Source organism: Oryzias melastigma, linkage group LG16, assembly GCF_002922805.2.
Source record: "Oryzias melastigma strain HK-1 linkage group LG16, ASM292280v2, whole genome shotgun sequence".
In the NCBI taxonomy this organism is placed as follows: domain Eukaryota; kingdom Metazoa; phylum Chordata; class Actinopteri; order Beloniformes; family Adrianichthyidae; genus Oryzias; species Oryzias melastigma.
In genome coordinates this window covers 936,399-961,709 of record NC_050527.1, presented here as the reverse complement: position 1 = coordinate 961,709, position 25,311 = coordinate 936,399, and the positions used below count along the sequence as shown (strand labels likewise).

Below are 25,311 nucleotides of genomic sequence, written 5' to 3'. Positions count from 1 at the left end.
GTACTAAAAATAATGGTCAGCAGGTGACAGCATTGTGCCACAAGGAAAATTATCTAAGAATAATTTTCAAGTTAAATACGTCTTTATATCCATTTTACAAGAATAACAAAACATTATTGTTACAATGGTGTTTTTATTTTTTATATAACAATTGTTAATTGCAAAACTAAAAAAAAATGGCAATTGTTTAGATTATTTGAGGTTTTTAACTTTGTGTCAAAGATAGAAAACCTTTTATCATAATTAGAAAAGAGCTGTAGATACGACTCCTAAGATTATAATAAATTTATATTGTTATATAACTGTGTGAAAATTTCACATGTATTCCTAGAAATGCTTCTCTGCATTTCATTTCTTAGAGAACAACTATGTGTATAAGTAATTGTTCTTTGTTTTGCTGCTGGTATAGAATAAAAAGCTAAATAAATTCTTGTCATCCTCTTACTCTTCATGACCCTTCAGGAGTAATGAACACACAACCGCCTTGTGGTCCAACCAAATAAAAGGAAGTGTGGCTGCAAACTTTCCACTTAAGCATTTCCTGCTTTTACTAGTCAGGTCAAAAGAATATTTGGATTTTCATCATCTTATGTGTCTAGATTGATTATGTATTTTATGTTGAGATACTTGATACCAGAGTTTTCTTATAATATTGTGTTTTTAGAGCGATTTCATTTTTAGCTGAATATTTTAATTAATAGATAATTTTAAACTGAATGAAACATTTTATTGAAACATGAACCGACTTATTCCATTCAGCACAATCACAGGAATCTGGGAGGAAGAAGATCTTCTTCATACCTTCAGAAGAACGGATGCTTCTCACAGAGAAAATCAGACTTGCTAAAAGGAGATGAAACAGCCTCTCGTCCATTACTCCTATGCTGTAACAGATGCAGTAATAATGCAGAAATGAAAGCAGTGAATGTCCACTTTTGGCACAGAAGCAAAAAGACAGGATGTTGCATGATTAGTTGAGATAGAGGAGCAAAATCAAAGACCCAAAGATGTGTTTAAATGTAGGCAAACGTATTACATCGGAAAAGCGATATGTCCACGTTTAACATTTAACTGCTTCATTTTTTTTTCTTAAAATTGAAAAACATGGAAAATTCTTTGTACTCTAGTTGAAAAAAAAAATCAGCTGTTACCTTCATTGATGTTATAACTTCATTACACAGATATTTGGCATCTATGGTATTTAAACCCTTTTGACCAAACTGAATACATCATTGACGGATACATCAAACATCTTTATTAAAAACTTAACTAACACTTAAAGTACAAGTCTGACACAATATTTTCCCAGTTGTCTTCAATGACGACTTGAAAATAACTGATCAAATCACTTACCTTTAATTAAAGAAGCCTCTAGTTTATTTCCAATAAGCAATCTGAATGTATTTCAGTATTTGGAGCAAAAACAAGTTTCTAAAACACCCAGCAACTCCAAAAAAAAAAAAACGTTAAACAGGATAAGTGTTTCCACTTATAACCTCTGTGGCAATTCTTCAAAACTGACGTGAGGACAAGCTGAGAAATTGAAGAAGTAGTGCAAGTATTTGTATCAGTCCTTTTTTTCTTCATCTCACTTTTTTGAGGAAGTTTAATGACACAACCCAGGACATCTCTCCTTAAAAAAAAAAAAGGAACTTAATTGTTGTCCATCTTCCATTTTGTCTCATCACTTGAGAAAAACCCTTATGCGTAAAACAGTGTCATCAACCAATATTTTAAACAACAGTAACTTTTACGGATGGACATATTGACCTGGGTATCGATCATATTGATAAGATTAATACTTTTGTTGCAGTTTTTTTCTTAAATACGCACAGTAAAGTGCTTGAATTTACTTACAGAGTTCATGCAAGCCCGGTATCTAGCTGTATGCAGTGTTGCCATACAAGGGCATAAACCACCAAATTTGAGCGTGAAACTCCCTTAGCTGGCAACACTGTGTGAACAACACATCTCCCGCTGCTGCTCACATCTTGGCCCTCCCCGTTTCATCAGAGAGCACAGTCATTAAAGAGGCACGTATTTGCAGGTACTGGCAGGAATTTTAGTCTCACTCCGATCCTTTTTTTTATCTGTTGTCAAAGCATACACATTGGTCTTGTCCCAGAAAGCCAAAATCCCATAGACTTCTATTAAAAAATAAACAGCTATTACTCAGTCATTCTGTTTGTCAGAATAACTATTCTTGCTCTGGTGTCTCTTTCTAACACTTTTTAACCTATTTTCTTTTATTAAACATTTCTTTATTGCTAGTTATTCAAATTGTAAACTAGCCAATCAGATGCCCCAATAAGAGCATGCGGTGCCTGCTTGCCCCACCTCAAACATTCAAAACATTTTTTATTGACAGATTCTCGGACCAATCACTGCTTGTCATTTAGTCCTTAAAGACAAAACCGGGAAATATCCCTTCTGTGGAAAAATGGCGACTGAATTGACTTCATTTCGTTATAACCCAAGATAACAGGCTTGTTTTGTCCATCTCTATTCATGTCAGTGGGAGTAAGCCTTCCCTCATTTCCCATGATCCCTTTGCTTACACTTTCTCCTGTTAGCTTACAGGCCCTCACAACCTGAGCTTTACAGTTTTGAGCCAGATACCAGCTCAGACGAGGAAAATGAAGACGTTAATGATCCATTTGTCTGCATGTGGATTCATCAGAATGGAGCAGAGCAGGGAGCTTGTGACCCGCTGGCTGTAGTAGCTGTGTCACAGTTGCAGTCTTTTCTAACAGCATTTTTTCATCCGCTTCTGATTCGCCACAATCTGAAATACTCAAAAGCTATTTCAATCCTGATTTTCTTTATTTCCATCTTAAGGAAAATGCTACAAGAACTTGCTAAAAACACCAAAACAATATGATTTTTATTGAAATTAGTCTTTAAGGATCCTTTCCTAAAACTGTAGAAATGTTAGCCTCTAGCAGTTTGAAGATGTGATTGAAGTAAAATGGTATCAGGTTTCATCCAATCATTTCCCTTCCCTCAGGTAGAAGTCTAAGCATAAACCTCCAAGCCATCTTTTCCCGGCCACTCCCATCCAACTCCTCTATGGGAATCCTGAGAAGTTAGACTAGCCAAGAGTTGTAATCCCTGGTAGGACATTCCTGGAGCACCTCAACAGGCAAAAGTTGGAACAAAAATCAACCAGTAAATTTAGAACTTTGCTTTATAGCTCAAGTCCTTGTTCACCTCACCAGGGTGAAAAACAGCAGACGCTGCACCAATCTGACTGTCGAACTCATGCTGTAATCTTTCCTCACTCATGAGCAAGACCAGAACTCCTCAAATGGGGCCAGGAGCTCTTCACTCTGTGAAGACCATTTACCGTCTCCTGGGGAGAAAGGGATTGGACACCCACAGTAAGGCTCCCCAGACCACAAATTTAGCACCCTAAAGGGAGACCATGCCTCCTCAAAATCCACAAAACACACATGGACTGGATGAACAAACTCTCATTAAACTTCCAGTACCCAATAAAGAGTTGGTTCACTGTTCCATGACCAGGACAAAAACCAAACTATTGGTCTTGAAGCTGAGGTTCTACGATTAGACAAGCTTTTCTCTTCAGTGCTCTGGAATAGAGTGAATGTGATCTCCAGCAGATGGAGCTTATCCTCCGGTGCCCCTTCTTGAAAAGGGGAACCACCACCCCAGTCTGCCAGTACATTAGTGCTTTCTCCGATTGTCCCGCAATGCTGCATTGATGTGTCAGCCAACAGAGTCCCATACCTCTGCTTCTGCTTTTTCAACAGAAAGTCTGACAGAAGGGTTGAGGAGATCCTCAACTACCCTTCCATACCACTCAATAAAATACCCAGATGAAGTCAACAGCTCTTCACCAAAAATGGTACAGACAGAAGGTTGTTTTTCCCTCATGGGGCGGCGCATCTTTTGGCATAATCTTTTCAAGGCTGACAGATAATCTTTCTCCATAGCCTCCCTGGGCCAAGTTTTACCCTCCACAACTTGGGGACTTAAGAGCAAGCCCAAAACAGCCCGGTGCCTTTAACTGAGAGCAAGTCCAAAATCCAGCCCATTTTGGGGCACTGGGTTTCAGAGCCAATGCCATGTGTGGAGTAGAGTCTGCCTATATCTACCTGTGCCTCTTGACCTTCCACACAAGTACAGGCTCCTTCCTTCCCAGAGAGGTGAGTCACCATGTGTCAAAGACCAAATTCAAAGACTAGATGCTTGGGCACTTGCCTTCCAACCACCACCCAAACCACATTGTACCAGTCCTTTCAAACTGTCCTGTAGTCTGTGGGCCCCAAATTTATTTTAAGGTGAAAAAAAGATATGACTAAAAGTAACCATAGATACTAATAATACACTGAAAATCAAGTTAGAAATTCTAAAGGTCTTTAACACAAGACTGCAGGAAAGCTGCGTCTCTTTCAGTTTGTTGCTGGAACCAGAGGATCTGGTCACATCACATCTGTTTGTTTTACTGTTCTTTAGACTGTGGAAGTAATGCACAAGGAGAACAGTGTAATAATTGTGTAATATAAATTCCCCTCAGTACAGCTATTTAATGTAATTCAGTCAAAGTAGAAACACTTGTTGTGAGTTAAAGTGTATATGTTACTTTAAATCTAGGGCTTTTCTCATTCACTAATACATGAAATAGCATTTTTTTTAGCCAGGTAGAAGTGCTGCAACAAGGGAAGATTGAAGAAGAAAACAATAACACAGAGGTGTAATAATGTGGAAAAATGAATGCACAAATTACAAATTAATACTAAAAAATTGAACAAAACTTAGGCAAGCCAAGTTTATTTGTATAGCACATTTCATGTACAGAGACAATTCAAAGTGCTTTGCATAAAACATTAAAAGGAACAAAAGAAATGGTAAACGTGTGATCATTAAAATAAAATTAAAAGAAAGTTTAAAAAAATAATTTAAAACAAGCACAGATAAACAGTACGGAAGTAAACTTACCTTCACTATTGTCTGCAAAAACGTTTGAGTATGCAACAGCAGCCATAATTTTAAACATGCATAAAACGGCAGTGTGAACTGTGAACCATCACACCTCAGTTCGAGTCTGCATTAACTGAAAAACAAAATTAGCATAGCCAGCAAGGTAAAGTGGCCCCCGCATCGTTACACTGTGGGCAAAATATTTGAGCCCCGAATGGGTTTATTTGGAGTTTCGGTGGCTGCCCCATCTGTGTTTGCCCACATTGGGTCGCAGGGACCGGCAGCCTGGGCGACGACCCTGCCTACTCCGCGGGCCTCTGGGAGGCAGCACTTGCTTGTTCTGCCGGACCCTGGGCAGCAGAGGTCACTATGGTGTCCACAGAGCGACTGGCTAGCATAGCGACCCAGCCCACTTAAGCCAGTATGGGCAAACACAAAATGGGGGTACCACGGAAACTGCAGTCAAACCCGTTTGGGGCCCACATATTCTGGCCACTTTTTAACTATATGGGGCCCACTTGATCTTGCTGGCTGTGACTTTTTTTCCTTTTACTAATTGTTTTCTATTATTTGCTATAATTAATTTTAAAAGGAGAAGTTCGACAAAGCTCAGTGAGACGGTTACATCTTTAGGGTCTGAAATGTTTTTCTTTGACTGAAAAAAAAATATTATGCTGTTTTTTTGTTTTTTTATGTAGCGTCATTAGAACACAGCTTTTCTTATTGTCCATTAGTAAATGGATTGCTGAATACATAAATGACAAAATTACAATAAAAATAGTTTTATGTTCCTACAGGAAATTAAAAAAAAAAGATGGTTTGTCATCTCTGGGAAGGAGGCAGAACAACTTTTAAACTTGGTGTTTGTGGTGATGTGGGAGGGCATTTTTTAAGAAAATTAAGCACAAATTGCATATCTTAGTATATATTTATTTAAACCTTTGTGCATCGGGAGCAGATGAATATATGTCAGTGGGAAAACGAGCTTATTTATGATGTAAAAAATATGCTGGACTGGTGAACAAAGGTGAATTTTTAACTAACTATTTCCACTCTGCAGAAACTACATCCTAGAAAAGACTGCTGGAGACTTTTTAAAAATAAATTAAAGATTATGAAGGACATAAACATGGTACTTGTTATCCTGTTAAACGTGAGTCCATCTCTGGCACAAAAATGTGTACAACCTAAAAGCTCTTTTTGCCGTTTTTTTGTTCTCCAAGGCATAAGAAAACTTAAACCACCAAAAAGTTGCCTGACGTTTAACTCAGTGATATTTTGAGCAGACAGCTGATATAACTGCCAGCAAAACAAGGCAAAAATATCTCCATTACAAGTTTCCGGGTATAAGTCTTACTCATCTTTTTTGCTAAGAGGGAAGGAAAAAGCAGAACCTTAAGGACATCATTCTATGACAGTCTGACAAGTAGATCTGATGAAACATGTTACTTCACTTAAGGTTTGGTACTTCGATCTGAGCAATTTCCTTCAGTTAGCCCCTTTTTTCTGTTTACCTGTTTTCATATGTTATGCAACAAACAAAAACAGGCAAAAAAGACGAGCCAATAATGTCATTACTCGTCATTTCTAGTGAAAATAACACAAAAAGTTTCCAATTTTCCTAAAACTGATTACAGCAGATTTAAACCGATCTGATGACCAAAGCGCATTTTAAACATGAGGCAATCACACATCAGAAATATGAGATTTATTGAAAATAACTTAAAAGAAAAGTTCACAAAGGTAAATTAAGAAGATGTAAAGAACTTGCTTTTGATTACTTACTTACTAGGCTACCAAATCATAGAAGTGAGCGATTGGGCGGGACAAAGAGAAGTGAGAGCTTGGTTGAGTCCAACCGTGGATCCATCAGTTTGCCAATCAAAAAAATAATGGTAACAGATTAAAGATGTAATGAAATTGATAAAACAGATTTAAAAAGGCTTTACATTTCAGACAAAGAAAAGACTAAGAATAAAGTTAGAAAATGGTTTGACAATAAACTTGGTGTGGAGGGGGTTGGTAACTTCCTTTTTCATTCCCTTTCTCTCTTTTTGTCTTGGAATCACAACAAATGACTGGAAAAAGATTTGATCCACTTCAGTCTTTTCCACTCAAACTGCGTCTAAATAAGCTATTCTAAGGAGAAAAGGCTCAAACGTAAACATTGTTTAAAAAAACTAAACAATCCATTTATTGATTTTGAGAACTCGCTGAATCCCTTCTTGTGTCACCAGGGCCAACCCAGCTACTGTTGGGTGAAGCCAGGTCACCAGTCTGTCAAAAGGAAAATCTAAATAATCTGTCGTAATAACTTTGATTTTTATTTCTTTCATGGCTCTGGTTTCATACTTAACTGAATTCCACATGAAACAGCTTGCACATTTAACATCCTATTTACTTTCTCTAGTCTTTTATAAGTATCTCCTCTGGTTTTCCGTTTGAAGATTTGGTTAATACTTCCTGGACTTGAATGAGGAAATGAGTCAGTTGGAGTTGCTTAAAAGTGTGTTGAAAAAAATAAAAATAAAAACTTGTCATGCAGGCTTTTCTCCAATTCTCAAAAATAAAATAAAAGCCTGACGAGCAAAAAAGAAAAAATTAAAATGTGTTGAAGGATATTTTCTGTACACACTTCAATCCCTCTTCATATACATACACTACAGATCAATCAAGTTACAATAATCAGGTTAGGCTATTAGTAAGCTTTAATGACAGACTTGACCCATGTTGTAGAAATAGCATAAGCAGCTGGACAGTCAGCATGACTTGATGTCCTTCAGACATGTGAGTCCTGTGAACTTCCCCTGATCAGTATCCACTGATCTGTCAACACAATTTGAACATACACACACACAGTTTCCAAATGAGAACACATCTGCACACTTGTATGGGTATGTTGTGCTTTTGTCTCTGAGAAAAAAAAAAACCAGTGAGAAAATGCAGCAGAAATTCTGCCGTACACACTTTTCCTCAATAACTTTCAAAAGAGATGATGAGTTTTTCTCTGTTTATTATGAGAGGCCACCGAATCACAGCACATATTAAATACACGGATGTGGAAAAGAAGATGCACCAGAGAAGCGTTCCAACATTTCGCCTCTGCTGGTTATCTTCTTTGAACCCAAAAACAAAGAGAGTTTGCTCTCGTTTGACAAATGCGTGTGAAGGTAAGAAAACAAAAAGCTCGGTTACTCCCTGCCCCGATGCTTCGACTCGCAGCAGACGCAGTGACAGATACAAGACGGAGGGAAACTGACAATCAAACGGGCAAAGGCAATAAATACTCAAGTCGGGCTTGACATGACGTCGATGAAATGACTCGGCCTTAAGGTTAAATCATTTTTGAATCTGAAAATTCACATAGAATCGGAATAGAGGCAGTTCTCATGGACGAAGGGCACAAGTGTTGGAAAGGTACTGTAGGTTTTTACATCATAAATTTAAAAAAGAGACTAGAGTCTTTATGTGTGGGGATATTTCCAGTACAGGAAAAAAGGTTAATACACAGTTTATGATGCAAAGGATGTTTGAATTTCGGGGCTGCCACTGCATCTCGCATCGCCGAGGGATCAGGGAAGGATCGCGATTCATTTGGCCTTGATTTCCATATAGTTGCCGCCGTCATCCCCCCTCCCTGGGGCCCCCTCCCTGGGCCTGACCCCGATAAACTCCAGAGCAGCATAATTCAGCTCTTGCCTCTCCAGTCCTGCCATAGGGCCCACAGGTTGGAAATCCCCGTCTTCTCCCTGCAGACAGAGGGACTTGTTCAGCGGCACAACCCACCACGGTGCCATCAAAGACACAGAGAGTGTGTGTTAGTGGTTACTGCTCGACATGTTGACAAGACTGAGATGTTTCCTGTTAGTTGGGCAGGTTGTGTTATCGATGGGGCAGCCATGCAGAAGGCGGCGTCGGAAACAAACGGCAGAGACGCAGAAAGCTGATATGCGAAGAGAAGCGTCTGTCGCTGAGGTTTTTATGGGGATTTGTTTGGGAACCTTACCGTAGTCTCCTCTAGAATGGAGTTAAACTTTGAGCCCAACAGCTCTGTCTTAAGCTGTGCAAGAGTTAGGGGAGAGAAAAACAGACAGACAAACGCAGAAAAGCGATGAAAGCAAGAGAAAAACAGTGTTTGGAGAGGTCATGGTTGGAGCTTCTAGACTACTAGCGGGAGAAACGTCCTCTTTGCCTCCTTTGAGAGGTCAAAAGGGGGTTGATCATTTGTGACACAATATTTTAAACCCCAAGCAATCTGAGAATGGTCATCCAAGCCATTCTCCATCATAATCACAATCATTGACATCAGCATGCCTCACCACTTTCTTCCTCAGATTTTGTTTGTCCTTCTTGACTGCGCTGTAGAACAAAGCTGGGTTCTCCAGGACCACGTCCTGCCTAGGGTTGCCATTCTCTCTGGGGGGGCGGAGTCACATAATCAGACTCGGTCTTGACTGCCACTAATGCAGGGCGACACGCCAAGCCTGGGCATCCATTTTAAAACAACAAGCTCTGGATGGTTATGCTGGAGGCCATTTTTGTGAGTGATTGGGTTATTTTATGGGTTTAGTTGCTGAGATCACAGCTATTTCAGGGGAAGGGAAGGGGGGTCTTTAGAAGAAAAGCTGAGACATTTTGAAGTTTAAAAATGCCTGAAGGCTATAAGTAAAGCACCTTGGTTAAGAGGGCTTCCTGGGTTGTTTTTAGCTTAGCAGGTCAAGGATACAGAAGCAACGCCAGAGCAGGGGGTGAGCCTGCAAAGGATAAGGTTAGTCCAACTCACTAACCCACTGCACAAGGCAGCCAATGCGGATCTCCAAAGATTTTACCTGGGTCTATTGGCTGTATATGAGAACTGGACTAAGTGACCCCTCCTCACTCGTATTCCAAACAGGAAGTACCTGCTGGCTCCAAGAATCCCAAATCCCATGGACTTTTATTGAGAAATAAACAGCTATTACTCAATCATTATATTTGTCAGAATAATCACTTTTATTTTTTTCCTTTTTTAAAGCTTTCTTGCTAATCCTTATTTTTCTATATTTATTCTATTGTGCAAGTTATAAGTCATAAGTTATAAACAGACCAGCCAGATGCCTCAATAAAAGTAGGGGGTCTCACGTCAAACATTTGATATGCTTGACTGATTCTCGTGAGCCCGCTTTTAGTTGTAGGGGTGTGGCCTTCCAACAAGCTCACACCTGATTGGCAACAGTGGTTGTCTTGGAAATGTTCTCTGCCCCACTATTGTTTATCATTTTTATTTAGCTCTCCATACCTCTGTTGGTGCAGTGGGATTCATGTGTTGTCCCTCTTTCCCAAGAAAGAAGGAGAGATATCAGATGGCTCGTCTGTGCTCCTGTTCTTGGCAGTGGACCGCGCCTCTGGCTCGTCTCGCATTTTGGAGTGGGAGAGACTCCAGATTCATGGTGGCTTGTCGGTGCTCCTGTCCTTGGCCGTGGACCATGCCTCTGGCTCGTCAAGCATTTCAGAGTGGGGGAGACTCCAAATACTAGGTGTCTCGTCTGTGTCACTGTCATTGGCAGTGGACCTCGCCTCTGGCTTGTCTCGTGCCCCCAGCGCCATCTGGATGAAGCCCATCTGCTACACTATTCAAACATGTAGTTGTAGAGTTAAATAAGCTGATTCTTCTTTAACAGTCCTGGTACATCGCCTGTCCGTCCTGGGAGAGGATCCCTCCTTCATGTGGACATCCCTGAGGTTTCTTCTTTTTTTTCCCCAGAATTTTTTTTTTTGTTTTAGGAGTTTTTCCTTTCCAACAAGGAGGTTCTAAGAGCAGGGATCCTCAGTTTAGTTTATTCTGCTTAATTTAGTTTAGCAATCAGCTGTTGGTTGTATTTGAAGAGTGATTTTATGCTTTTGGACCATTTTCGGTGTGAAGCTATTCGAGACAACCATGTTGTAATATTGGGCTATATAAATAAAATTTAATTGAGAGGCTGATTTGGAGCAATTACTACTTACTGGCGTTGTCTGCTTCCAACATGGTGGCGTCTGTATCACAAAAAAAAATGTCGACTGAACTGACTGATTTGGTTAGAGTGGGAAGTAAGCCATTTTCTATGGGTGACATCACTCTCACTCTGTCCAGTTCTCAGATACAGTCAATTCTTTGGTCTTGCCGTGGCAACTAAACTCAAACTGCTCTGGAAAAGTGATTCTCACATCCACATCAACCCCACATTCACTCATGTACAATGTGCATCACTGTGTTTTAGAATGGATGACTAGGCTTAAGTGTTTCCTTGGATTTTAGAAAATCTTAGTGACCAAACTTTTGAGTCACGTTGGTCTCTCCTTTAGTTTGTCATTCATACTCACTTCTTGTTGTTTTGGCCCACATATCTGACTGCTGCAATGATGAAGGCTATGACCGCTACCCCTCCAATGGTGCCAACGATGACTGCCATCATGTACTTTTCTGAAAACAAAGAGGGATGAACAATCAGGGCGTGTGGAGTTTGAAAGCATTAGCCATAGTGCGGTTCTGTGGATCCATCTGTTAGATCACCAAACTTCAATAAGTTATTCAAGTTTGATGATCAAAATTCCATTTGATGACAAAAATAGCAACAAAACAGGACTACTTCCCACATTGTGCTCTTCAAGAAGAACCATGAAAAGTGTGAGAACACCCCAAAAAGTTCTTGCTACCCTTTTGTTTGTTTCTTTCTTCCACTTTAATCTGATTATTGTCAGAGAAGCACTCTATTGACTGATGTAAAAATAACTTAGACTAATTAAGAAATTATAATTCATGTATGACTTAACTATTGCAAATGATCATTTTTTTATGAATTTTATTGAATTCCTATATCTGTGCAACAAATTTCCCACAGTGCATCAGGAAGACCTGCAGGCTTACAGGACAATTCAGGACTTCAACTATAGTTAAGTATCTAAACAACAGATTAAGTTCAGTCAGTCTGAACATGTTTAAATCAAATTATGATAATTTAGTCAAACAATTCAGTTGTGAAAAGTTGTTTTCACTGAACTAGTGAAACATAAACGCTTCTTTTTGCCTGATAATAAAGTTCAATACAGTGTTCCATCGCTATATCACAGTTCACCTTCACAGTATCGCTGTTTGCAGATTTTTTTCATTCCAATTTTAAATGCTTTTATTTTTCAGTGTTTACAGCTCCATGTGTTCTGCGCCCTGATTCGCTATAGACCCTGTCAATCCATCTCCTCTGTGCCGTGTCTCCTATGCAGAATGTGTTCAGCTCCCAAATCTATTATATAAACCTTGTTTTCATTACATAATTGTTTAAATTATATAATAGACATATTTTTTAAAGGAGGTCTGAACTTTGACAGTTTAAACAACAGATAGAAGTGTGAAAATATTGATGTCTGTGCGAGAAAAGTGGATAAAGTGAGAAATTTCTCGGCCTTAAAACATCTATAATCCTACTTAGCAGATTTCACCTTCTGCAAAACATACAAGGGAACCCTGCAATGTATTTTCTATTGTACTGATTTATTCAAGTACCGTGTTGTAAGATTAAGGTGTGTCAGGGATGGGTTCTGAGGTCAATTTTTAACTTACTTTCCTGCTGCAGCTCCAGGAGCACGCTCTCTCTTCCGTACATGTTGGAAATGCTGCAGTGGACGTTCACGGCAGGGCCGCCGTTGTTGACGCGCTCGCCTTTCTCCCGGAGTTTGATCATGCCAGTGGACATGTGACCGTCCGTGTGCGTGTAGAAGTTGTAGCGGTTGTCGGTTTCGTTGATGGTGATGTTCAGGTCAGCCAAGTAGAACTCGGGGTTCCCCGTTGCCATGCAGACACACTGGACCCCCTCCCTCACTACTGTGCACTTTGATTCCTCCAGAAGAACTGGGGGGTCTGATGAAGAAACGGAAAAAAATGTGGAACTTGGAACAATAAAACACAAAAGATGAATATTCTGCACTGGCAATCACAAGAAATTTGGTAAACACTGTGTCCCAATACTGTATAAAGTATAATACATATGTTCTGAGTTCTACAACCTCACAGTTGGGAATCCCCAAGAACAGTCAAGAACTCACACTCTACAGTGATGTTAAAGGAGCTGCTGGCTCGTCCGTGTTCATTCTCAGCCAAGCAGCGGTACTGTCCGTCTCCTTGGGGTGTGATTTCCATGACCTCCAGCACTGACAGTTCGTCAGCAGTGATGGTCCCCACCAGCTCTCCGTCCTTCAGCCAGGTTAGGGTGGGGGCCGGGTTACCCTGGGTGCTGCAGTGCAGGGCCAGAGAGGTGCCCTGTTGCACCGTCAAGGATTCATTCACCACAGGCTCACGTGGAGGATCTGGAACAACAGATTGACATGAAAACTATCATCACTGCAAAATGCAGGCAGGGAAAATGGGAGCAATGTAAATATATAAATGAAATAGTTCATCAAAATATAATTCTTTTTTTTTTAAACCTAAACCAATAAGATTAGCAACTGTCTGTTTCTATGTAAACATAATCTGTATACACAGTTCAAAAAATTCATTTTAGTTTTTGTTAATTTTTAACAAAATATTTTAGGAATAATAAAAAAAAATCCAACTTAACAGTTATTAATATATTCGAAATCTTAGGCCTCATTTACAAAGTAAATTGACAAAAACACATTCATCCATATTGTTTTTCAACCTGCTATATCCTTTACAGGGTCACAGGGTTGCTGGAGCCTGTCCAGTCTACTGTTAGGTGAAGGTCAACAGTGCGTCCCAGATCACACTAGCACTCCCACACACAAATGCGTACTTAAGAGTAACCAATTAACTAATAAAGTGTGTTTTTGGACTGTAGGAGGAAGCTGGAGTTCCCAGAGAAAACCCTCGTTTGCATTGGGAGAACATACAAACTCCAAACAGAAATGTCCAACCAAGGCCTTCTTATTGTGAGGTGCTAACTTCTGTGCCACCGTCCAACTCCATGAATGAACACCAACAACTTAATCTTTAACCACCAATTACTAAAATGTGTTCAGTTCATGAGAAAAACAACATTTTGCTTAAAAAAACTGAATTTCATCCCCAATGCAACCTCTTGACTGAAAAATATGAAAGTTAGTCACCAATTTTTTTTTATAGAATGCTTAAATTTTGCATGTCATTATTTCACAAAAGAATATGTCCGGTTGATGTAAATGTTGTGCAGGTATGTCATCTATCTGCACTGTCATGTGTATAATAGCAATAAATCACTCAATGGAAAAATATATTAACAAATAAAAAAAAAAAAAAAAAAAGAAATTCCAGAAGCTAAAACGCAATTACAAAAAAATTTAATCAAAATGAAATGTTTCGGAAAACAAAAATAATTCCAAGAAATCAATATATGTTACAGAAACAAAGGTAATTCCTAAAAACCAAAATAAAATGTTACTGAAAACAATAGTAATTCATAGAAATCAAAAAGTAATGGTTTAGAAAACAAAAATAATTCATAGAAATCAAATGAAATGTTTTGGGAAAAAAATTCCTAGACATCAAAATGAAATGTTAAAAATGGAAACATGTTTAGAAACTAGAAAAGGTGGCTACTATGGGACATCACTGATTGGATTATCACCTTTGGGTTGAGTCTGCATATATTTAAAAGTTTTATGATTAGTACAGAGTATCTCCTTATGCCAAATATCTTTTGGTTGAAATGATGTGTGTCAACCAATCAGCGATGGCCTATTTTCCGGTTACCTTAAAAAGCATTTTTAAAAACAAAAGTGGTTACTTTTGTTTCTCCAAAACATTGTCTTTCCATTTTTTTTATTATGTTTTGTTTTCAGGAATTTTGCATTGATTTCTAAAGTACAATGCTGTTTTTTGTATTACTTGTTTATCTTTTTTAATAGATCTTTTTTGGTGTATTCAGGGCTAACCCAAACATGTGTACAGATTTCATATTTCACTTTTTCTTTTGAGAAAGTTGAGACAGAGAGTCATTTCCCACTCACATCTGACAGACAGGTACAGAGAGGTGTTCATGACTCCATAGCCGTTGTCTCCGACGCAGGTGTAAATCCCCTCGCTTTTAGGGGTCACATCATCCAGAGAGAGGGAGACGTTGGACGCCGTGTCCCACAGAAGCTCCTGGTCTCCAAACATCCAGGAGATCCTGGGAGGAGGGTTGCTATCCACCTCACAGTGCAGCGTCACAGAGCTGCCCTCCATCACCTCGGAGGAGATGTTCACCCAAACGGAGCGTGGAGCGTCTACAAAGGAAATCGCAGGAGTTTAACTCTTAACGTTTGAAGATCCTAAAGCATCCTAGAGATAAAAATTCCTCGCTATGGTTCTGTGTTTATCATTAGTTAGTGTCTGTACATACACTTGATGTCTAGTGAGATGAGCCTCTCGTACACCAATGTGGTGTTGGGGTAGTAGACTCTACAGCCCAGCAGCTGTCCGTTGTGCATCGGTCTGGGAACGAACGCCAGAGTGCTGGACATCACCGCCGTGTTGCTCTCCTCCACATAGTCGGAGCTGAACTCTGGGTCGGGTAAGTAGTCGGTGTACATCCACTGGATCTCAGGCGTCATGTCCGGGCAGTTATCAGGAACGTAACAAGTCAGCTCCAGGTTCTCATCGCTGACGATCTCCTCAGGCACGTCGATGGTGGGCTGGTCTAGAAAACAAGACATTTGACTTTCAGTTATGGCTTTAAAAGTGGTGAAAATCTTTTTTTTTTAACTCACCCAAAACTTTCAGCTCTGCAAAGTCTGGGTAAGTATAAATATTAGCTCCACCAAGGTCGGCACGGAAGTAGTATTTCCCAGAATGCTCTGCACCGATGTTGCCGATCAGCAGAGTGCAGTTCCTCTGGTTCAGGTCACCCAGCAGCTTGGTGCGGCCCTTGTAGCTCTCATGAACAACATCCGTGCGCGATTTGAAAACCACAGGGGGGAAGAGCTGAGGGTACGGCTGGCCGAAGTACCAGATCCCATGGATGCCGCGGTACGGCCTGATGCTGGACGGATACATGAAGGTGCATGGGATGACCACGCAGGAGTTCGTCATGGCCGAGATGTCACGAGGTACCCAAACGTTCCACTGAGAGTCGGCATCTGCAACAAAAGACGAAATGAGAAAAAAATGGAAAGCAGGAAAAAGATATATTTCAACAAAAAAAAAGAGAGTCATGAATTAATTACCGTGGATGATCAAAAGCACAGGTAAGAGCAGCTCCAAACACCACATGGTCTCTGCTCAGCGTTGAACCATAGACCTCTGAGAGGAACACAGATTCTGTCAGCAACAGATTAAACAAGAAAAACAAAATCAAATGTTATTTATATTCTCCATCATCAGACAACACTAATCTCAGAGTTTCACACATTCATATGTCATTAGCTACAGTAGAGTTCTTTGATTTTGGCTCCCGAAGGTTTAGCTTAACATCACATAGTTTTACTTTTGCGAAGTGAGCTAAAGCATCTAAAGGTCAGCACAAAGCCAGTTTCAGCGACAGTTGCTAAAATATGCTTTTTTTGGAGTTTTCATGGGTGTTTTTGCACCGATCGAAGAGTGTGGGAGCAGAAACGCTGGTGCTGAGCAATAACAGCGCTGCTCACCAGTGACAGATCTTATTCACAGTTTCACTGGGAGTGAGGTCATCGCCTATCAGTAAACAACTATGTTTTTTTCATAAATTGTGCCCTTCTTTTGCAGTTTTATGCTTTTGGATTAAAAAAAAACGTGCTATTTCAGTTTCTAAAATTTGAGTTTTTCAAGCTGAATAATAATGTATGTTCAGAAATGATTGTTTGCATATTGACACTCAAAATATACTGTCTAAATGTGCATTTTGTCTGGTTGTGAGCAAGTATGTGTGCAAAAGCTCTGAAAAAACAGCATTTGTGCTTTATTTTCTGGTACAAATCCAACAGAAAGCCTTCAGTATTGACAGATTACTGTTTTTGACCTTGAAACTTGCACTGATATGAGATAAAAGTTGATAATTCAAAGAAAAAAAGAAGCTGTGGAGTCCTGTTCATATGTAAGAAAAACTTTATTAGCTTTATTTTTGTTCAGGCCACAGTTGTAAATAAGTATGTTGTTGTTAATCTGTCCTGCCTGGATAAATAAAAGTTAAATGAAAATTAAAAAGTCTTTGCGATCAACAAAAATGTGAATTTTACCTTAAAACGATATTTTGAAACAAACAGAATCTCTGCAGGACAGCTTGTTGGAGGCTCCACAAGAGGGTGTTCACTCACACCCTGACAGCTTGACGGCCTTCTGCTCTGTAGAAAAAATTCAGAAAGAAAGAAAGAAGAATAGAGGAGACATTCATGCGCTGACATCAGGCGAGCTCCTCGCAGCCGTAGTAAGTCAGACGGCTTCAGGCGAGCTCAGCACCTGCCCCGTCCTCCTCAGTGGAATCTGTCATTATGTTCGCCATGCGTAAGCCCTCACAATGAAAGAGCGTGGCTGTTCGGCGAGCTGTGACACCAGGCCAAACACCAGTCACCACACATCATGTCATCACTACATTACTGACACGATTCGTGCAGAGAATGAAATAAACAACAGCCAGCACAGATGACAGCAAATATTTTGTAAATGAATGCTGCTGCTTAAGGCCATTTACTGAGGTGGCAGAATTACCAAACAGTTCAAGTTTTCTGAGTTTTAGCGCCACCATATTTAAAGTTTGAATCCAGGGAGTGAGGACTCTCCGAAAAACAGAATCTGTTTGAAAAAAATAAAATAGTTAAGGTGGATTTTTCTGTTATAATGAATCTTAATAAGATCAATCCACATAAAAACTCTTATAACAGCTGAATTTAAAATTGCTCTTTTATTTCAAATGTTGTAAAATCTCCTTTTTCCAAAAAGAAAACAGTGATGAAAGCAACATGTTTCTGTTCCTAAAGACCAAAAGTCTGGAATCTGTTTAACTAAATAATAATGATCTTAAAAAGTGGATTGACTTGTGAAATTTGATGAAACTTTAAAGTGAGTCGCCATAATCGCCACTTTCAGCTAAAATAGCAATAATAATAATTAAGTCAAACATTTTAAATACTACACAGGTCGTAAAGCAGGAAAGTAACACACATTTCAAAATCACTACAAAAACCTTTCCTAGATGTGGCTTTATTAAAACCCCACTTTAATTGATGAAAATTGTGATTTGGGAGATTTTTTTTAAATGTTCTTGTGGCATTTTTTCTGATTATTGTGGACATTTAAATAAAATTAACTTTAAAATTGCATTTCTGAGATTTACTTTATTTAAATATTTGTGAATCGGGGGGTGGGGGGTGGGGGGCTGTTTAAAAATGAGCTTAAAAATACGCCGAGTGGTCCATAAGTTCCCTGCTCCGTTTTTGTTTGATAAATAATTCATTATCTTGAGATTTTTTAAGTAATGTTTGATTACTCATTTTAATATCGATACTATATTAATTTCTTACTTTAAATTATTTATTTTTGCTTGCCATGTCCCTATTACCTTTCTGTATACTGTAATTGATTATCCTGTTTTAAAGATAACATTAGTATTTTTTTTCTTTTACAGATTGGTGTGATTTGTAATTTTGCATGATGTTCAATAAAAATCATAAGAAAAAAAAATTACAGATGAAAAAAAAAATCTGCTCTGCACCAATGAAGGTAAGGGAGGTGAATTTCTCATGAACACCTGTTAATCTGCTGAAACTATGTCCTAGAAAATATGTTTTTTAAAATTATTTTGTCTAAAAACATAACTATAATCAAGAGACCACAGGGAACACTTTGAAAAAAGATCAAAATAAGATCAGTTTTAACTATATATAAAATTGTAAATTCCTAGAAACCAAAGTACAGAGATGATTCGATGCACAGAGAAGGATTTCATACTGATGCTGGGGCAGCCGGTGTGTACAGATGGTCAGATTGAGTGTGCGGTACGCTTTAGAGCTTCATGACTAACACGTCTCCACATCCCTCAGAGATTCCATGTCAAATATTGGGAACGAGGAACGTTTCTGAAGGCTTAACAGTGCTGTGAATGTGTCTTGCCAATCATCACACAGTCCCACTAACTCTTTACAGGCAAATAAATGTTGAAGCGTCCAAGAAGACACATATTTGCCTAGAGGATTGCTTTTATGAGTGTCCCTTATCGTGGTATTTAAAACTTGTGGTCAATAGAGAATACACTTTTGATTTTATTTGCAGAAATACATAAATGACCTGCTTTTAGTTGTTTATCAACCACAAAAAAAATGTTTTTCTTGCCGTTTGCTGCTCAGCAGTTAAATACTGTTATTTATCTTTGGAATTTAAAGATATGAACCTGCTGTGAATAAAAATACGACTATAAGAGTTTTACAAAGCAATCAAAATTGTAATAATTAGTTCTTTTGCATTGTTAATTTTATGTTTAGAACAAACATTTTTGATTAAATTTCAACCTTTTCGTTACCCACAATGCCTGACTTTTCACAGCTTTTCTGCAGTATCAAGTTCAATCCCCAACAAAAGCTCAGGAGCAGGATGACTGTGTCCCTCCAGCGCCAGCAAACGTGCATCAGCATCAGCCGGGGAGAGCATGGGGCCGGGCAGAGCCACGACACCAACAGCAGCCCCACAACAACAGCCCCATTGAAGGAGCAGACAAACGGCTGGCTCAGAGCGCACACTGTGTGCGTGCACACTGAAAACACTTGCCTCATACCAGCCTCAGCACCAGGCTCCTGCTGCCTCGCAGTCCCCACTTCCTCGCGCTGTTCTCTAAATCCTGGGTGGCAGGTTCTGATGAAGCAGAACAGATAGACAGAGGCGTGAGTGAGAGGAAAGACGAGCGAGCGTGCGTGGACAATTTTTTTTTTTTTTTTTTTTTACATGAGTTGTGGGCAGATTTGAATAGGCCTTCCAACATTTCTAAAGCTACTTTTTAGCCCACTCTGAATTCCTCCACGTGTCTCATGACCCCCCCATGACAAGCTGGTATCACCAATTCCACTTTTGTGTTTTGAAACCTACTAATAAAAAGCCATGTTACAGTTACATATTTAGAGTAGGAGGAACAAATACAGTTTTTTGGTTAAATATTTGCCAATTTTGAGTTGATTAACCTTAAAAAACTTTCGCTATAAAAAGTTACACCATCACTTTTGTTGTGTAATTTTTACCCGATATAAAATACCAAATCAAAAGTATTTCTCAAAAAATAGATCAAAATATGACAACACGTGATAAATTAGAGTGGCTTTCTTTGTATTTTCAACAGTGGTTTATGTAAGAAAATGGGAAATATAAGCATAGAAAGATCCTAAAATCATGCTTGAAAATAAAAGAAAAATTAAGAATTTCAGAACAAAAAAATCCTAAAAAAAAAACAATAATGATACTGGAGACTTGGTCTTTGGTCCACCAATTCCTGGGACATGTATGACTTTACCCATGGACCCATGACACTCAGAAAAATACAATATATTGGAAATCATCTCCATTAAAATGGAGGTAGCCAGACAAATTAAAGTGTTAAATATGCAGCCGTGGACAGATTTAAATGTCACCAACAGAAATATGCTGATGATCTTTCCAGCCACATACAGATCTAATATTTGCCCTGATGAAGAATGTGTGGAGGCGTGCACCATAAGCACTCAGTCCACTCTGGTTTCCATAATAACATGACAAAGAAACTTGTGTCCTCGCTGAGATTGTGTTTTCCTCCACTCTCATAAACATGTAGAGTGCGTCACGGAGCTCAAAAGGCATTAAACCATCAGCCAAGTGATGCCATCCACGAGCCGCCGAGAACCACAAGGGAATCCCTCTCCTGACAGTCTGGAGAGGAGTTGAAGGAGTGAATGTGGCATTCACTGAACCATGGACAAACGAATGCACAGCATGCCATAACAACACCCCTACGCCACTTCATAAGATGGTAAAAAAGCGAGCCAACATGCTCTGCCGTGTGGGGTGTGCAGATATGTGACTTTTCTGGTCTTCTGTGTCGACGGGTGGATGAAAACCTGAAAACTTACCAACATTCAACTTTTTAGAACTAAAATAAAACACGTTTTCTGCCATTTAAGTCAAGCACAATCCCTGCTTTCAGATCTAAATCAAGCCATGACACCTTTTACGAGTCCCTTTCTTTTCTGAAATTGCCCACACAAACAATGGGCTGTTCCAAGGTTTTCATTGTAAACATGGTCTGCAGCCCATGTGAAGACGGCCATCTCTGCAGCTCTCGGAGAGAAAGGAAACCTTGTGTGCAGAACACTGGCCATTGTGCGAGGGGCGAACTGGAGGATTTTTTTTTCCCCCGGAACAGGCCTGCTCACAGCTTGAGCTTTGCAGCTTGCCTGTGAGGCGCGCTGATCCACCACCAGCTAAAGCTAGCTCGAAATTACTCAGAGGAGCAGATGGTCTTAAAACATGACTACTCCCCCTCCCACGCGTGGTGCTGCAGAGCTGTGATGACTCCAGTACACAACGGGCACGCGCACACGCATGATTAGCATAAGGACTTATATTTGCTAACCTTTAGGCACAGGATGTACTTCAAAGAGTCATTTAGTCATGTACTTAAGGGTGTTTCCAGTCAACTTACCTAAAATAATAAAATAAAAATCCCTAAATGAGTAAGAACTTAGTAATCTTGGTGTTTACAGGTGGGTAGTTCTCAGTTTCAGTTTATGAATCTATTTTTAACGTGTTATTTAATTCATATATTGTGTTCGGGTTAAAAGTGACCTGTTTAAAAGTGTGAAAATGACCTGAACACAAATGTCATTTCCAAACTTATGTATAAAATGTTTGTATTTTTTCTAAAATATTTCCATTTTCTTCATCGATGACCTCCAAGTTTCCACACTTCTCTCCCATAGGCGACGCAGGATGTGCAGGACAGTAAAGCTTCAGTTGGCAGACCTCCACCAAGAGAGCAGGAGCAGCACCAGCTCATATTATTCTTCTCTACTTTGCAAACATAGATTATTTGGCAATCCCCGTCATGTGTGGCAGATGGTGATCCACAAGCCTCCCGTCTCTTCCGCTCTGAACAAAACTGGACAACATACAGAGCTATCAACCTGCTCGAGCACACGGGCAAACGAAGTGTGGCCCCTTTCCAGGGACACCTGGAACCCCAAACCCGACTTGAACATGAAAAATAAGAAGGACTGGGGGAGAAAAGTAACTTAATTTGAGATCTTCTCTTACTGTTTTGGTAAAAATAGCTAAATGATTTTATAATAAATTAAAAATTCTTCCACGTTTTTATTTTAACAATTATTTAACCAGGAAAATTGCCATTGAGATCGTTTGATTTCTTTTTTTAAGGAGTCCTGGTCAAGAGGCAAAAGTTACACACATCCAAGACATTTCGTAGAATGCTAAAAAATAAACAAATATAATGAAATAAAACAGAACAAAATAAATTATTTAAAAAAAGCTACAAGCAAAGTAAAATATAAAGCTAAATTCTTCACTAAAATGGCTTTACAATGATACTACTTTTGCTTCTAAAAGTTTTTAAACTTCAAAACCAAACCTAAATGACTGTAATTTTTAAGTAATGAATACAAAATATTCAATCATTTGCATAACTTAGGTGCAACTTAGGTTAACCGTTTGTCAACAAGCTTCCTGACGTTGAAGTTACTCTTGAGTAATCACACTTCCTGTTCTGCCATCTATGAAATTTGCCCAGTAAAAATTGACGAGGTTGAGGAAACCTCATTCTTCCAAAATACAGTCATAATGGAAGTCCCCACCTGACTGTCACTCAGGTTTCTTCTTCAATTCTTTGTGTTTTGTGTCAATTAAATTCACTTAAAATAAAAAAATAAAAAAATCTGCAATCCAGTTTCCATGTAAAAGCCCCTTTTCCAAATCTCTGAAGTCCAAATAACTAAGAAACCATTTTAAAAAGCAGCTCCTGCTGCTCACCTGCATAGATGTCTGCGCTCCACAGGTCCGGGGCCGGCGGCAGTCTGTCCTCTGACTCTCACGCGCAAAAGGACCAGCAAGACCTCTCGCCACTCTCTGTACCAAGCCCCAACGCTTGAGAATAAACTGCCCTCGCCGCCGCCACCATCACCCCCTCCCGTATAAAAATCAGCCCTTCAGTGTGGCATCATTGTTCTGCAACTTTTCCCCCAAGGCCCAGCCATTCATAAATATACGAGCAGGGGGGGGTCCACAATAGAGAACACTGTTCCAGCTCTCCATGACAAACACGGGTGAGGCTTTGAGCTCCAAAGTCTCTGTCTAACTTGACCAATCAGTGCAGACTGGATGAAACGGAGACGATTTGAACATGTTGAATTGGTGAATTTGGTTTGAACACAGCAGGAAGTCAGATCGGAGAGGAGTTCATCTTGAGGGGGTTTGAAGTACAAAGCAAAGGAAGTCAAGAAACTTTCAGACAATTCTTTTCAGGAGAATCATTGGGAGTAAAATTCATTACAAAGAGAAAACCAGAACATTACTTTTTAGGAACGGTTACAAATTGGATCCCAGAGTACAATAAAACCTCAACTTTTTAACACGTCTTCTTACGTTTAGAACTTCTTGGGCTGCTTGAGAAGCAAGGTTCTTGAATGTTGCCATGTTTGAGCGTCAAAACTGAAACAATGTTTGCGTAGTTACTTTTTTGAGTTACCCTCAAAAAAGTATCATAAATCCTAAAAGCCTGACCAAACACAATAACTACTCAAAATAGAATCACACAGAATAGATTTTTTTTGTCATGACATTTTCCAAGAACAAGAAAATTCCAAAAAATGTAATTCATATCCAGAAGATACAAGCATCACAAAATAATGTTATAATCTATGCTATAAATATTCATAAAAACAGTAAATTAGTTGATTAATTTAAGGCTAATTTAATACAAAAAGAGGTCCAGGTTCAAATAAAACAAAAATGTGGTTTAAACAACAAAACTTTTTGATCTAAAAGTGATCTTTTTTTACTTAAAGAACACAAAATCAGCTATTAAAATGTTTATGATATGAACAATTTAGAACTACGGCAGAAAATCCTCATTTTTTTAATCTGATATTTTATTATCAGACAGAGTTAAATTAACTTTATCTGAACCCTCCCATGACTTATTTTAAAATAAAACTAATAATCGGTGTCCTTTATCAGAAACGGAAGCCACAATATGATAAAATCTTTACTGCCACAGATTCACTTTTGTGGTTCCTGTCTCTGCACTAATGTGTCACCCATTGCCTTTATGGATGCGTTACAATTGCTCTATTTCATAACTACGGTCACTAAATCTGGAACAATCCTGCTCAGAGAAAAAAAATTCTAAAAAAATATCCTTTAAAAAATATATATATATATATTTACTACTCCACTTTTGCTGGGTTGACCTGCCTGTTTAAAAGCATTCAGACCAATTCTCCAATATTTTATTGTTTTGCTCATTAACTATCCATATTTAGGAGACGATAGAATATGGGTGCAACAATTAATCTTTTTCTGTTCTTACAATCCAACTAAATCTATCTGAGGCAATTTGTTAAAAGAAACAACTTATACCATTATGAAACTGTTTCAAAAAAAGAAATTGATAATTGATATTGGAAAATACCATTTGAAATGAGACATGTAGTGAAGTAAAATAAATCAGGTGTCATCACAGTGGACATAACACATTACCTTTGCCAAACTAAAGAATTGTATTTCTTTAAGAAATATGAGCTGTTTTCTCTAGTTCTTTTGCTACCCGGACTTGATCTCTGAGGCTCCACCTTTTTCCTTGTGGACGCCACCCATGTCGTGACATCAACCTACCATCAGCGTCTCTGTGTTTTGCACACAAAAACAAACAACACCTAAACTTAAAAGATGAATGTGCATATTGGGCACATAAAATTAAGGGGTTATCACAGCTAGCCCTGCAGAATAAGTGGGAGTTCGTTTTGGTCTAGGGGTGGGGCTGGCGGCGCCGAGTCTTCCTGGAGGGGGCTCTTCCTCACTTTCATACGTATGAAGATGAGGACCCAGTTGCTTTTGTGGGTTGGGAGGGGCGGGTCCTGAGAGCGCAGGTTTAGAGGAATCCTCAGAGATGTTTGAACGGATCAAAATACCGCTTTGGGGTTCTTTATAGTGATAAATTAACTTTATAATGCACTTAAAAGCTTAAAAAGTTTCCACGATATGGGCCCTATAAAACAGTCATTTGACTATTTGTGAAGTCAAAACTGTTATATTGACTTTTTTTCAAACTTATAAATAATTTTGAGAGATTTTGAACTGAATGTTTGCATGCAAAATAAACTAAACAAAAAAATATTAATGAGGTATTGAGTGATTTGGCCATCAAGAGGGTCCAAAATACTCAATATCTCAAATTATTTTATGGCAAGTTAGACAATCGAGTTATTTTTTTACCA

General features: G+C 39.0%; 1 protein-coding gene across 13 annotated transcripts in view; it reads right to left on the bottom strand.

Moving 5' to 3' along the window:
* Positions 1 to 6,637: 6,637 nt before the first annotated feature.
* mag (myelin associated glycoprotein) overlaps positions 6,638 to 25,311 on the bottom strand; it is a 21,386-nt gene continuing 2,712 nt past the window's right edge. Inside the window, exons 1-13 of one of the 13 annotated variants that reach the window (XM_024268447.2) lie at positions 22,847 to 23,087; positions 19,610 to 19,693; positions 17,089 to 17,193; positions 16,102 to 16,177; positions 15,646 to 16,014; positions 15,279 to 15,575; positions 14,905 to 15,162; positions 13,003 to 13,263; positions 12,521 to 12,817; positions 11,287 to 11,386; positions 9,264 to 9,360; positions 8,951 to 9,004; positions 6,638 to 8,693 (exon numbers count right to left, since the gene is read on the bottom strand). In XM_024268447.2, the coding sequence (XP_024124215.1) occupies positions 8,535 to 8,693; positions 8,951 to 9,004; positions 9,264 to 9,360; positions 11,287 to 11,386; positions 12,521 to 12,817; positions 13,003 to 13,263; positions 14,905 to 15,162; positions 15,279 to 15,575; positions 15,646 to 16,014; positions 16,102 to 16,147 (1,938 nt within the window). In that variant the 5' untranslated portion in view covers positions 16,148 to 16,177; positions 17,089 to 17,193; positions 19,610 to 19,693; positions 22,847 to 23,087 and the 3' untranslated portion in view covers positions 6,638 to 8,534. Of the gene's footprint in view, positions 8,694 to 8,944; positions 9,005 to 9,263; positions 9,361 to 11,286; positions 11,387 to 12,516; positions 12,818 to 13,002; positions 13,264 to 14,904; positions 15,163 to 15,278; positions 15,576 to 15,645; positions 16,015 to 16,101; positions 16,196 to 17,088; positions 17,194 to 19,609; positions 19,694 to 22,846; positions 23,106 to 25,311 lie in introns of those variants that run through there. The other 12 variants (XM_024268449.2, XM_024268450.2, XM_024268452.2 and 9 more) reach the window with 12 other exon arrangements.